The 13226-nt window shown below is 46.7% G+C and overlaps 1 protein-coding gene across 3 annotated transcripts in view; it reads right to left on the bottom strand.

The window, feature by feature from the left end:
* The window catches only part of RNF32 (ring finger protein 32), a 42953-nt gene extending 30252 nt beyond the window's left edge, over window positions 1–12701 (bottom strand). For 2 of the 3 annotated variants that reach the window (XM_014828993.3, XM_070516884.1), the window contains exons 1-7: window positions 12566–12701; window positions 9933–10024; window positions 9176–9437; window positions 4685–4827; window positions 1717–1749; window positions 1038–1162; window positions 698–806 (exon numbers count right to left, since the gene is read on the bottom strand). In XM_014828993.3, coding sequence (XP_014684479.1) covers window positions 698–806; window positions 1038–1162; window positions 1717–1749; window positions 4685–4827; window positions 9176–9437; window positions 9933–9947 — 687 coding nt within the window. In that variant the 5' untranslated portion in view covers window positions 9948–10024; window positions 12566–12701. Of the gene's footprint in view, window positions 1–697; window positions 807–1037; window positions 1163–1716; window positions 1750–4684; window positions 4828–9175; window positions 9438–9932; window positions 10025–10954; window positions 11289–12565 lie in introns of all 3 variants that reach the window. The other variant, XM_070516883.1, reaches the window with a different exon arrangement.
* Window positions 12702–13226: the final 525 nt, after the last annotated feature.

Raw genomic sequence — 13226 nt, 5'->3', positions numbered from 1 at the left:
GCTGGGCACTGGGCCTTTGTAAACAGTGTGCTCACTCCCAGCACAGCTCGGCAAGGTGAGGACCACACCCGCCTGCGGCAGGTGAGCCAGCTGGCGCCGGCTGATGCCACAGCCGAGGGGCTGGGAGTGGGCCGTTCCCCACTCCCTCCACAGCCGTGCCGGTCCTTTTGCATGGGGTACAATAACGGAAAATTGTTAAGCCAAAACAAAGTAAAAATAAAAGAAAAAAATGGTTAAAAGGGTAGAAACTGAATTCATTTCTGAAACTCTCAAATTTGGTGATCCCATGAGGCCCAAGGAGGCACTTCATAAAACAGTAGCATGTGGGTCTTTATTGTTCTAAGTTTCCTTCCGTTTGTTTGCGTGCAGTTCAGGGGATGTGAAAAACTTAAGCTTGCTTCCATTCTTTTATCTGAAAACATCACTTTATTTAAACATTTGTCATGAAATGGCCAAAGAAAAGTTGCTTTGAATTTAACCTTATTCCAATTTTTTGAATTTTATGATTTAACTAGAAAAGAATCTGAAAATAGTTTACCATGTGGATTGGAAAGCCAGTTTAAGTTGAAGAGGGTCAGCAGCAGCGTCTCAATCACGTCTTGAAAGCCTAAACAGGAAGCGCGTCTCGGAGCCTCCCCACCTCTGCTCGCCTCTGACCCAGCGAGTCACCGTCGGAGAACTAAGGGTCTGTGCCTACCTTTTCTTCAAAGAATCTTCTCCTCAACTTGGCATCGGTGGGAGGCACCGTCTTCCTCAGCTCTCGGTACCACTTTCTAACCACGTGTCCCCTCCAGGCGGCTTGGATCCTAGAACACGGACGTTTGAAACGACTCACTCAGGATGCTTTATTTTAACAAGCGTTCCAGAACTTGCGAGGAGCCTGCGCTGTGAAGCCCCCAGCGATGACGGCCATGGGGAGTGGTCAAACCCCCCACCTGTTAAGCCAGTTCTGTGGTTTGACCTCCAGTGTCCACGCGGACGCTGCAGTGGAGTGTGTCCCCGCGGGCTGGGCCCGCAGGACCAGGGGCTCCCCTCACCTGGTCGCACACTTTATTTTGAAGAGCCGGGCCCCGTCGTGAATCACCCTGGTTTGATACTGGTTCTTTCTACAGAGAGGACAGGTTTTTTTATTTGTGAACTTTTCAAAAGCCTGAAGGCATGCCTGAAGAGAAACATTTCACTTAAAATTTTATGAGCGATTACTTATAAACAACTTTTTTACTTCTAATGTAATTATAGTGTTCTTTTCTCTCATAATTATGAGACTTAGTCCAATTTAGTTTATGAAGCAAAGAAGTTTCATCAGATGTTAACACCTTCCTCATGAAACTTGCTCCAAAAGTGATACTTTACAAGAATATACATGCAGCTACATCAAAAACTCCTGCAGACAGCCCGGGTGAAGGCAGATGGCCCGTGTGTCGGGCTGCCACGCAGCTAACTCACAGGGAGGGGGTGCCACCCACTCGGATGCCCATCACTAGCAACAGTCGGCCACACAGACATTTGTGGCTCTTGTCACATAATGTTCATGATTTTCAAAACAGGATGAACTGTACGGTAGCCTGACGTCGTATTTCTAACTGTAAACGGTGATTATGGATAAGACAAGTGGCTCTTTCTAGGAGACTGACTGACTAACAGCAGCTCCATCTCCGAGCTGCAAGGACGACGTGTGGCACGCTGTCCGAGGGTGGGGAGGCAGGGTTTACTCACCCTGTGAAACACGTGGGAACATGAAAGCAGCACCTGTGCAGGGGAAGATGAAAAATGTTTGAAGTTTAAATTAGTTTAAAAGAGAAGCAGTGTAAATGCATTAATTAAAAGAAAAACTCTGAATGCTTAAAAGGTAAGTGTGTTTCTTTGAAAAATTAAGCAGATTAATAACCTCGAATTTATAATATTTAGTGCTTAAGTTTAGCACAGCACAGGTATATAATCTCAACAAGAGAAACTAGCTTAACAATCTAAACCGTCAAACACACTAATTTCTATTAGCCATTAGAATGAGCGCATCCTTAGAGAGGCCAGTTAGGAGAGAGGTGTGTTTGCGGGCAGCCCCGAGCGGGACGCAGACTGGCGGGGAGGAGGGGCAGACACCTCTGTGCAGGCCTTGGTTCAGAAACTGCACTCGGAAATGTTTTTTAAATCACAGCTTTATTGAGATATAATTCAGACATTCAGATTTAAATAGCAATGAATCCTAGACATATGAATCACTTTTTCTTTTTTAAATGCAGGGAAAGTGTGCTCAGAGGAAAGTCTCATTTCTCTGTGGCACAAATTCCCCACCAAATAGTGATATTCTGGGCTGTGACAAAAGACAGAAAGTTAGACTGAATAAAGACAAACGTAGTGGTTCTTCTGGAAGGAGGAGACACGGAGGGGAGACCAGGACAGCCAGCACTGTGGGCTGAGGACACGAGGCCGTGCACAGGTGGCCCAGGGAGCGAGCGCTCCGCCGCTTCCCTCTGCAGCACTGGCCCAAGGGGAAGCACTGTCCCTGCTCAGGGATCGGACCTCAGGGAGCCAGGCTCCAACGCTCTGCGTGAGGCTGGCAGCTCATCAGACACCGGGGCCGGCTGCCTGATCTGGGTAAAACTGTCCAGCTTTCAAAGTGAACATCCCCCGCCTTCGGTCAGTCTACACTTTTCTTCTCAAATGGGAAGAATGGAAGAAAATTGGCTTAAATAGAACTCAGAAAGTTCTTAAAACCTTTCCTGGAAAACTTATTGCCAACAAGAAGCCTAAACCCAGTCATATGGTTCCTTTTTAATGATCACTGTTTAATCTAATAGCAATCTTTTGTGTGCTCATTCTTTATAATCTTTCAGAATGTTTTATCAACAGATATTTGATGATCTATATTGAATAACATTACACTTCTGTATATTTAAAGATCATACTTTTAAATGTGCATAAATATTTGTTATTGGCAAACATTCTCTGAGATAAAAATAAATGATGAGGTGGTGGTAAACACACTAAAAATGTCCCAGAAGTTAGGATTAGATTCCAGCCAGACTGGAGCACACTTCCCGTATTGGCCTACTGTGGATCACTCGAATCGTTTTATTTCCTCATCTGTTAATGGATATAATGCCCACCTCAGAGAGACAGAAGATTGATTGAAGACCTATGAAACCATTAAATGTTGGGAAAATGCCAACTATTGCTTATAACTAAGGAAAAACCTAAACATGAGAACAATAACCAGAAATGCAAAATGAACACAAGTGTCTGTATCTATAACCAAATAAAAATACAGAACTTAGTGAGAAATTTATAAAAATCCGAATGGAAGAAATGGTGGACACGATGCATCCTGATCCCACCTCTTAGGGTAATTCAACATTTAAGTTCTCATTCTCCATACTATAATCAGGCTAAATATTTATAGCATAATCAAGAAGGAGCTTGCTGGGGCCAGAAGGACTCCTTGTGGCTTTATTAACTCTTGCTACACTAAAATACTAAATTATCCTAGATGATAATTCTGTGTTTAAGGTCTAAAATCTTTACGAAATACCCAGCTTTCACTATGTATGATGAGGCCCTGATAGAGTGCTGGAATATAAGTGTGTTTAAAATTACTTGTAAATTCAAATCAGTAAAGAACAAAAGTTTCATGACTGTGAACTAACTTGTCAATGATGAAACTTATTAAAACAAATTAAGTTTGCGAGTTTTTGTGCCAGGGTAGTAAGCGGAGCCTGGGGTTCCCGGGCTATGAATTTTAACTATTTGCTGTGGTTTTTCAGCAAACCTCCGTGTGCCTGCTCTGTAAGAAGCATAATGCTACATACATGAGAAATCATTGTAGGGTAGCCATTAGCTCAAAAAAAAAAAAAAAAATCCCAAGACTAGGAGTGTCCTTTCCGACCAGGAGATGATAGTTTAACGAGGCCAAGTCTGTACAGAGAAAACTTGGACCCAGACTGTACATGACACGCACCGTCAGTCCTACTACGGTAAAGGTTCATGAATGGAGGTTATTGAGAGATTTTACTTAAAGATTCTTCTACACATTCTTTGGAGATATTCAAGCATAGTTTTTCTTTTATGATTTCAATTCACAAAACAACTTAAAAATTCCTCTTTGCTTCCTCCCTCCCACACTGGGATCCAAATGCATCTGTCTCCTCCCATCAGTGTCTCAACTTGCTTCTCAGCTATTTACGGCCAGTGGGATGGGAACACCCCCTTTGTACCAATTCATACTTGGGAACTGCAGCCCGGTGGCACAGCAGTTGTTTGCATGTTCTGCTTTGGCGGCCTGGGATTCGCCAGTCCGGATCCTGGGTGTGGACACGGTCCCTCTTGGCACGCCATGCTGTGGCAGGCATCCCACATATAAAGTAGAGGAAGATGGGCATGGATGTTAGCTCAGGGCCAGGCTTCCTCAGCAAGAAAAGAGGAGGATTGGTGGCAGATGTTAGCTCAGGGCTAAACTTGCTCAAAAAAAAACAAAAACAAAAACCCTGTAAATTAATATCATTTGGTCAATAAATAAAACTGTTTAATGAGGGTGTTTATAGCTCTTTCTCACAAACATGATGGAAAAGAAAATGTGAGTGTCTGAGGGTCATGCAGGAGGAAGAAACTGGAAGAAGCAGTCTGGACTCAGCCCCAGTTCTGAGTCTACACTAGCGAAGGCCGGCTTATATCATCTCAGGCTAACCACCTGGGGGCGAAGCTCGAATTCTTCTTTGCATATCGGGCACGGCTGCATGGAATCCCCTTGCACGATGGATCTTTGTTTCACTTTTTCCCATTCATTTGATGATAGTGGCAATGGGGGAGGTTCAAACAGGCCCAACTTCTGTGCTAAAGTTAAAACAACACAAAATATGAGTTAAAATATATTTTAGAATATGGTACTCATATATAATTTTAATGACATTATTTTGAAAACAAATATTAAAGCAAAACATTTATATCACATACAGTCAAGTCCTGCACGAGGTTTCAGTCAACGACGGACCGCATACACAACGGTGTTGCCATAGACTAGTACCACACAGCCTAGGTGTGCGGTAGGCTGTACCATCTAGGTTTGTGTAAGTGGCTCCATGATGTTCACACAATGACAAGATCGCCTGGCGCAGTTCTCAGAACGTGTCCCCATCATTAAGCGACACATGACTGTACCGTACTCCACCATCTATAGAATGCTACTTTTCTACGGCGCATAGAAGGCAATAGTACCTTACATATGTTTTATGTTTTTATTTACAAAGAATTCCTCATATCTTATTTCATTTTCACAATAGTTCTACAAGGCAAGCGGGACTGATACCCAATTTTACAGAAGAAAGACTGAAGAATACTAATTTTTCACAGGTATTGGCCAAAGGTCCTCATCATTGCTTCCCTGAGTTCTCTCTCAGCCTTCAGAATTGCCTCCTTCCAATGTAGCTTGTTCCTGCCACCCGTTACCTTCACAACATGGATATCAATCAAGTTCTTCCTTTGCGAAAAATCTCTTATGATGTATAATTACTGTCAGGGTCAATTCCTTAATTCATCAATATTTGAGTACCCACCACCTGTCGCCTCTGGGTCAAGCCTGGAGCTTACATTCCAGTGGGAACACTCACTCGGCCACAAGCCCAGGCAAAACACTGGTGGGGATGTAAGCCCGAGAGGAGGGCGAATGATAAAGCGTCATGCAAGGCCGTTTTCAGGGACAGAAGCAAGCGTTACATCTACGAGACAACATGAGGAAGCTGTAACAGGAACACTCCGAGTACAAAAAAGCGCTCTTGAAAACTGGAATTCTTTTTTTTTTTTTTTGAGGAAGATTAGCCCTGAGCTATCTACTGCCAGTCCTCCTCTTTTTGCTGAGGAAGACTGGCCCTGAGCTAACATTGTGCCCATCTTCCTCCACTTTATATGTGGGACGCCTACCACAGCATGGCTTGCCAAGCGGTGCCATGTCCGCACCCGGGATCCGAACCGGCCAACCCTGGGCCACCAAGAAGCGGAACGTACGCACTTACCCGCTGCGCAACCGGGCCGGCCCCTGGAATTCTTATAGTAGAAACGTGGAAGTCAACTCAAAGACTAGAAGATGACGTTAAAGCCGTCTCACAGAAAGTAGGAGAATAAAACAAAGCACGAGACGGAAAATTAAAGGAGGAGTTGAGGAGGCCTGATGTCTGAAAGGACATGGTAAGGACGGAGCGGAAACATTTAAAGAAAATAGTCCCAAACATTTCCACGTGTTTCTGGTTTGACGGGCCCAGCAAGGCCGAGAGCAAAGGCTTCACGCCGAGTCGTGTCACCGTACACTCAGAACTGCAGAGAAAAAGCAGATCCTAAAAGCTTTCAGAGAGAGAGCAGGGAAAACAGCTGTCAAAGGGTGAGGAAGCGCATTGCATCAGACTCGTCCACAGCAACACGGACACCAGGAGGCAAGTCTTTCAAAATTCTGAGAAGAAAAAGATTCCCATAGTGCAATTCCTTATTAGCTACCAATCAAATGTGAGGGTAGAATAAAATATCTACGTCTGTAAGCTTGGACTTTGGTCTCTTATGCACTCTGTCTCAGGAAGCTCCTGGAGGAGCAACTTCACCCAATGAGGGAGGAAACCAAGAAGGAAGCAGCTGTGCAATCGGGGAATGAGGATCTAACACCAAGAGAGCCAAAGGCAGGCGATCCACAGGACGGACGAGGCTGTGAAGAGAGCCCGGGGTGACAGCTCTGCGCCAGCCACGTACAGAGTAACTGGTCCAGGTGGGAGAGTGATGGAAGGTTCTAGAAGGAATGTCTCCACGAAGATAAAATCAAAGGATCGCCTACAGTATTTTAATGTATTGAGAGAATATCCTTCTGGAGAAGATTTTTGGGGATGAATTATGGATCTTTTCCTACCAGTTATTAAGACATATTATAAAACTGAACTAGCATGGTGAGATACTGACACAGAAACAGTCACCCCCGAATCACTCGCGCCGTCTCTGTGCCTCTCTCTCAGATGATGTGGAAAACCTGGCATTTGCAGAGCTGTTGCCACAAGGCAGCGAAGAAAGGATGGATTATGATTTGAGGGAGCGATCTAACAACCGTTTATACCCATCGATCTTCCCAATACCAATGCAAAGTAAACCACGATGAGATCCAAGTGTGAAAGGCCAAAGTTTAAAGGTAAATACAGAAAACGAGGGGAAACCTTTGTGATCTCAGAATGGGTAAGCATTTCTTAAATCTCCCAAAGCATAAACTATAAAGGGAAAAACTGATGGGTTTAACAGTAATCAGAATGAAGATTTTATTCAGTGTAAAATAACAAACGAAGTTAAAAGACGGTGACAGACCAGGAGAAGATACTCTCATGGGCTAAGCCAACAAGAGATTAATATGCAGAGTACACAGACAACGCCAGAAAATCAGCAAGAAAAGCCAGAAAATCCGAGTGCAATATGATGTCTAGATAATAATGGAGAACATATGGTCCACCCTCATTAGTAACAAATATGCATAAAAATTTAAATAATTTTTTTCATAAAGAGCTCCCTAAAGAACGATTCATTTCCTCTCCTTTATAACCTTATTTTCCAAATTGGGAAGTTCTTCCTAATGTCTAATTTAAATCTTTCCTGCCAGGCTGACTAGGATGAAGCTATCTGATCACCTTCACAAACTATATGTGCACAGTGGAACACAGACACTATATTGAACGACGCTCTTCCAGGCCTCTGTGTGGTCTTGAACTATCCCATTTTCTAAACGACAGCCAGCACTGTGAGCATTTCAGAGGAAAATACTAACCTCTCGAGTGGCTGTCACTGTGGCAGGCCCGCCGGGCCTCCTGGCTCCATCACACTTGCGCTGGGACACAGCCAAACCTCTTTTCCATGTCCAGCGTCATTTAAAAATCTTTTCTATTTCTAACTTTTCAGTTTAAAATAATTGCAGACTTGCAAAAGTTTGTAAAACCAGTATAAAGCATCCTCGTGTGCCTTTCCCTCAGCTTCCCCAAGTGCTAACATCTTCCATAGCCTGGACGATGACGAGACCAGGCAGTCAGTGCTGCTCTGACACCGTCAGCCAACCCACATTGCTCACCGGGGTCCTTCTTGTCCCACTGGGGTCGTTTCTCCTGAGGCAGATTACAGACTGCACTCGCTCGTCACGTCCCCTTTGTCCCCCGTAATCTGGGACAGTTCCTCAGTCTTTATTTGCTTTCCTTGAAGACTACTGGCCAGGAATTGTGTAGAATATCCTTCAGTTTGGGTTTGTCTGTCTGATGTTTCCTCACCATTAAACTCAGATATGCATCTTGGGCAAGAATGCGAGAGAAGGGGGCTGGCCCCGTGGCCGAGTGGTTAAGTTCGCGCGCGCTCTGCTGCAGGCAGCCCAGTGTTTTGTTGGTTCGAACCCTGGGCGCGGACATGGTATTGCTCATCAAACCACGCTGAGGCAGCGTCCCACATGCCACAACTAGAAGGACCCACAACGAAGAATATACAACTATGTACTGGGGGGCTTTGGGGAGAAAAAGGAAAAAATAAAATCTTTAAAAAAAAAAAAAAGAATACGAGAGAAGGGGAGCTGCCCCTTTCTCAGAGCGTGGGGGCGGGCGGCAGACACATGATGTGGCCTCTGTCACTGGCAGTGATGGCAGCTTTGACCACTTGGTGAAGGGGCTGTTAGCCAGTGCACCACTGTAAAGCCACAATTGCCCTTGGCTGTGGGTTCGCATCTGTGGGCAGACACTGTGGGATCACGTCCACATCCGTGTGTCAGTGTGCTTTCCCCACTGATGCCAGCATCCACTGATGGCTGTCATTACTATGGTGTTTGCCAAATGGTGATTTTCTACGTCTAGTCCCTGTCTACCATATTTATTTAATTGCCATTCTACTATAAGAAAGAGCTTTTTCTTTTCCATTGTTTATTTATTTATTCAGTTATTTATTCTATCAGTGTGGATTAATGGACATTTATTTTATCCTATTTTTACTTATTCTTATTCTACCGTAATTGCTATCTTTATTATCTTGCTCAAATTGTCCCCATCATCATTTTTAAACTTCGGTACATATATACCTTTCTGTAAGATTGTAAATTAAAATAAGTTCTTTCTGTACCAGAAAAGATTATCCTATTAATCTCAACGAGGTTCATTAGCTTTAACAAACCAAAGTATGAATGACGAGATGAGCATACCTAAAGTTAATGGTGGCGGTTTGGGATCAAGCACATACTCTCTTTCTGGATCTTCTGCCGCAGGGTCCCGGGTCAGTCTTTTAAGGCCAGTGTCTGTTAGTGCTCTCGCACTCCCTTTCACACACTTGGGTTGGTTCTCCTTTTGCACCTTTGTCTTGGAACGATCTGCTACTGAGAGATTTCGCAGTTGAAGATCCTGCAGAATGTGATCTTGTAAAGCAACGGCAGTGACTGCTAAGGTATCTCGTTTAGAGGAACGACCCTGGAAAGCAGGAAAAAGCCGCAGAGACAGAGCATTACAGAACGTGTCATTCAGAAGGAAGCTCGGGTCTACGCAGCCTGGCGGCGCAGCAGACCCGCCGTGACCCGAGTCGGAGCAAAGCCCATCTCACCATTTATGTTAACGACATAGCAATATCTTTTCATTTAATTAGTGAGGCCTTAATCATAATAGGAATAAATTCATTATGACCTATAAACGCTGTGCATTCCTGAACACATTCCGTTTCACTATAATTAATTTAGCCTCTAGGCAAATCTTGCCTCTATTATACTAAAGAGAATCTTGCATTTAAATATATGCTTTTTTTGGTGAAAACTTATACAGGATTAAATTGCCATGCACCTAAGAGATGCTTGCAGTAAGTACTACAGCTGAAGCAAGGTTTGCAAACTATTTCTTTATACTCTCAAATAGCTGAATTAAAATATACTCATGAGTAAAACAACGTGTATGTTTTCAGGAAGGTGTGTGTACCTTATTTTTTAACATGCCGAATCAGGAAAAGTTCTTGCTTGGCTACGTCAAATTACGTCATCACGTCACACCACACTCCTTTAATTCTTCTCCTGTAAAAAGAGTCAACAGAAAGTCAGAGTCAGAGCGGACAGAAGACTCTGACGAGGTCTCTGGGAAGATGAAGGACCCCGGTGACAGCGGAGGGTGGGGCGGCCGGCGGCACCAAGGCCGGCGCGCTGCCTGGAAGGGAAGCAGTCCCGCCGAGCAGCCCCGCCCGCACGCAGCACACCGGCCAGCTGCGGGGAACGTATCACCACGAATGAGAACAGTCCACTGCTGGACATCGTGACACACGCAAGAACGACGAAATCTCAGAGTGCACGCGTCGAGTCGCGAGTGAACACCCCCCAAAGACACGAGACGACTGGGACCCGAGGGCCGGGTAGAGGGGCGCGGCGAGCCGCTCACGGGGACCAGGAGAGCAACGGCACTGCGTCAGGAGCTCCGCGGGCACGTTCGCTCTTCTGGGGAGAAAGGAGCAGCAAGGGGCTGGCGTGCAGGCGCGCCTGGGGGGCCTCCGCCGGCCCAGAGCACGGGGTAGAGAACGCCGCAGCCGACCAACCGGGTTCCAGCCTTGCACCCTGCTGCTGGGCAAGACGCTTCGTAGGCCTGAGTCCCCTTACAACAGGTGTAACAGTACACCCTGCGGGGCTGTGGGGAGGGTTACAGAAGGCCGCCTTTGTGAGGTGTCTAAGATGGATCCGCTCACACACAAGATACTCCGTAAATGGCCATTCTTGCCCCCTTCCCTTCGAAGCTGGTGGAAGCATTCGGAATTGGCCCTTTTAGTTTTTAGACAAGAGTATATTTTATGAAGACAAGAGTCCAAAATATACTGGAATGGGGAGAAAGCGTAAGTTATTGAAGTAATCTTGGAAATAGTATTGAGGGCCTAATTGTAAGACAAGAAAGGAATTAATAAAAAATATATTTCTCAGGATCAACCCATGCATTAAACTAGTCCAGGAGAATAAACTTACTAAGGAGCGAGTGTAGACCAGAAAAGGAAGGACAGTGGGAACAAACCAACGAGACCTCGGGGCTTAGGAGCTGCTAAGACCCTTTAGGAGCCAGAGGGTAGTCTGTACTGCGACCTTCCCCTGGTCGCTTTCCGTTCTGGCATCAAGAGACGCATGAGAGAAGCTTCCATCCAACATCTCTCACAGCAGCCTAGGCTGGAGAAGGGCTGGAAGGTCACTAGCAGGATCTCCTACTTCCACAGTGCCTATAACCTGGCAGAACAGCTGGCTAGCCGCTCTACCGTTTCATCTCAGGTGTCCACACGGCAGGCCACGGTGAGTAACAGTGCTGACCCTAAACAAAAAGACAGCCAGTTACTTCTCGAGCAAAAATGGGTTTATTTGGGATCAACAAAGAATTGCAGCTGGGGTTCTGCAACCACGGTGAGGAACCTGCACGTGTGGGGCCACGAGGCGAGGAGGAACTCCGGAGGGAAGAGGAAAGTCCACCGGAGGACAGGAGAGTTGATGCCGGGTGGCTTTTCATTCTTTGGCTGAGTTCTTGGTCAAGAAGAGGAAGTCTTTCTTCCTGTTGGGGGGCTCCCCCTTCCGGCCTCCCAACCCCATTTTAATGAGGTTCTGTTTACTCATTTTCACAGTATCAAGATAAGACCTGCCCCTGGTATGTCCTATAGTATCACTATTTCAGAGTTGGAAACTGTTCAAATATTTAGTCCAGCTCCATCTTATAAATGAGAAAACACAGCGGGACATTAGTGACTCCTTCAAGATGATATAATGCGTCTGTGGAATGGCAGGGTTAGAAACTTCATCCTTGTCCCGTATTAAGAACTGAAATTAATAGGAATGTACTTTCTTTGTAAATTCCATTATTAACAACTAGTTAAAAGAGGTAGTGATTGGTAACAAAAAATATCATTGTGGAGCCAAAGTAATTAGTTATCAATTTGTCTAAGTGACTTTAAACTAATTAATGAACATGCTAATTAAACACACACGAGCAACATACAATTTTTAAAATACAGCTCGACACAGTGTCTTCTTATCTCTCATAACTTATGAATTCCTTGTTTGCACATTTTTGACGAGATTCCACCTAGGATGGCCAGAAGCACACAAACAGATGGAAAATTATATTCTTAAAGTTCTCTGTCAAACCTTCAACCATACCTTCGGACTGGGCTCCCTTTAGTAACGGTAGTGTTAGGTTTAAAAACTACCCATTTCAGACACCTTGAGCGTTTTTAGGCCCTCCCAAGAAACAGGAATTAAGTAGGCTATGTGGGGGGGAGGCGGGACTGGAGGACCGCCCCACGCACGCTGTCATCACTGCGGGCGCTCCACAGCACCCCTCTCCCCGCCCCTCCTCCTACCCTGCCCCACGGGACGTCCCCTCCCGCCCCTCCTCCTACCCCTGCCCCACGGGACGTCCCCTCCCGCCCCTCCTCCTACCCCTGCCCCACGGGACGTCCCCTCCCGCCCCTCCTCCTACCCCTGCCCCACGGGACGTTCCCTCCCGCCCCTCCTCCTACCCCTGCCCCACGGGACGTCCCCTCCCGCCCCTCCTCCTACCCCTGCCCCATGACGTCCCCTCCTGTTCCTCCTCCCTACCTGTGCCCGGGCGGTACAGACCACCGCCCTCGGTGCACTCAACGCTGCGGTTGCCCCGGCCTCGCGGCGGCTCGTCGTTGCCTAGCAACCGCCGCCGCGCCGGTCACGCCCCAGTGCGCATGCTCAACCGCTCAGCTCCGCCCCGCGCTCGGCGCGAGGTTGCGGTCGCCAGCGGCGGCTCTGCCCCATTGCGCATGCTCGCCGGCCCCGCCTCGCGCACAGTACTGCTGTCTCAGTTGCCGGGGCGGCACTCCCACAGTGCGCATGCTCCCGGGCTGCGCCCCGCGCACGGCGGCACTGCGCATGCTCTTGGTGAGGGGCCGTGGTGCGGCTGGCGGGTTCGAGCCTCCCGGGCAGCGGCGGGCCCCGCCGCGCTGTCTTGGGCGGTGTGCGTATCAGAGCCCGGCGGTTTCTTCTTGAGCTTCGCGCTCGGCGGCCACTGAGCTGCTTAGATCTCTGCCTTCCAGCACATTCGACAGAATTTCAGCCGTCCTCATTCAAATATCTTTGCTGCCTGCCGCCCCAACCTTCCCTGGTTAGGTTTATATCGGACTTCTTGATATGTAGATACGTATCAGAGCTCACTGATGCTCTGTGCACCTTTAAGTTTGCTGTTCCTCTCATTTTGGGTAATTTCTATTCCTATGCCTCCAAGTTTGCT

This window comes from Equus asinus, chromosome 1 (genome assembly GCF_041296235.1).
Source record: "Equus asinus isolate D_3611 breed Donkey chromosome 1, EquAss-T2T_v2, whole genome shotgun sequence".
In the NCBI taxonomy this organism is placed as follows: domain Eukaryota; kingdom Metazoa; phylum Chordata; class Mammalia; order Perissodactyla; family Equidae; genus Equus; species Equus asinus.
This window is presented reverse-complemented; position numbering and strand designations above follow the sequence as displayed.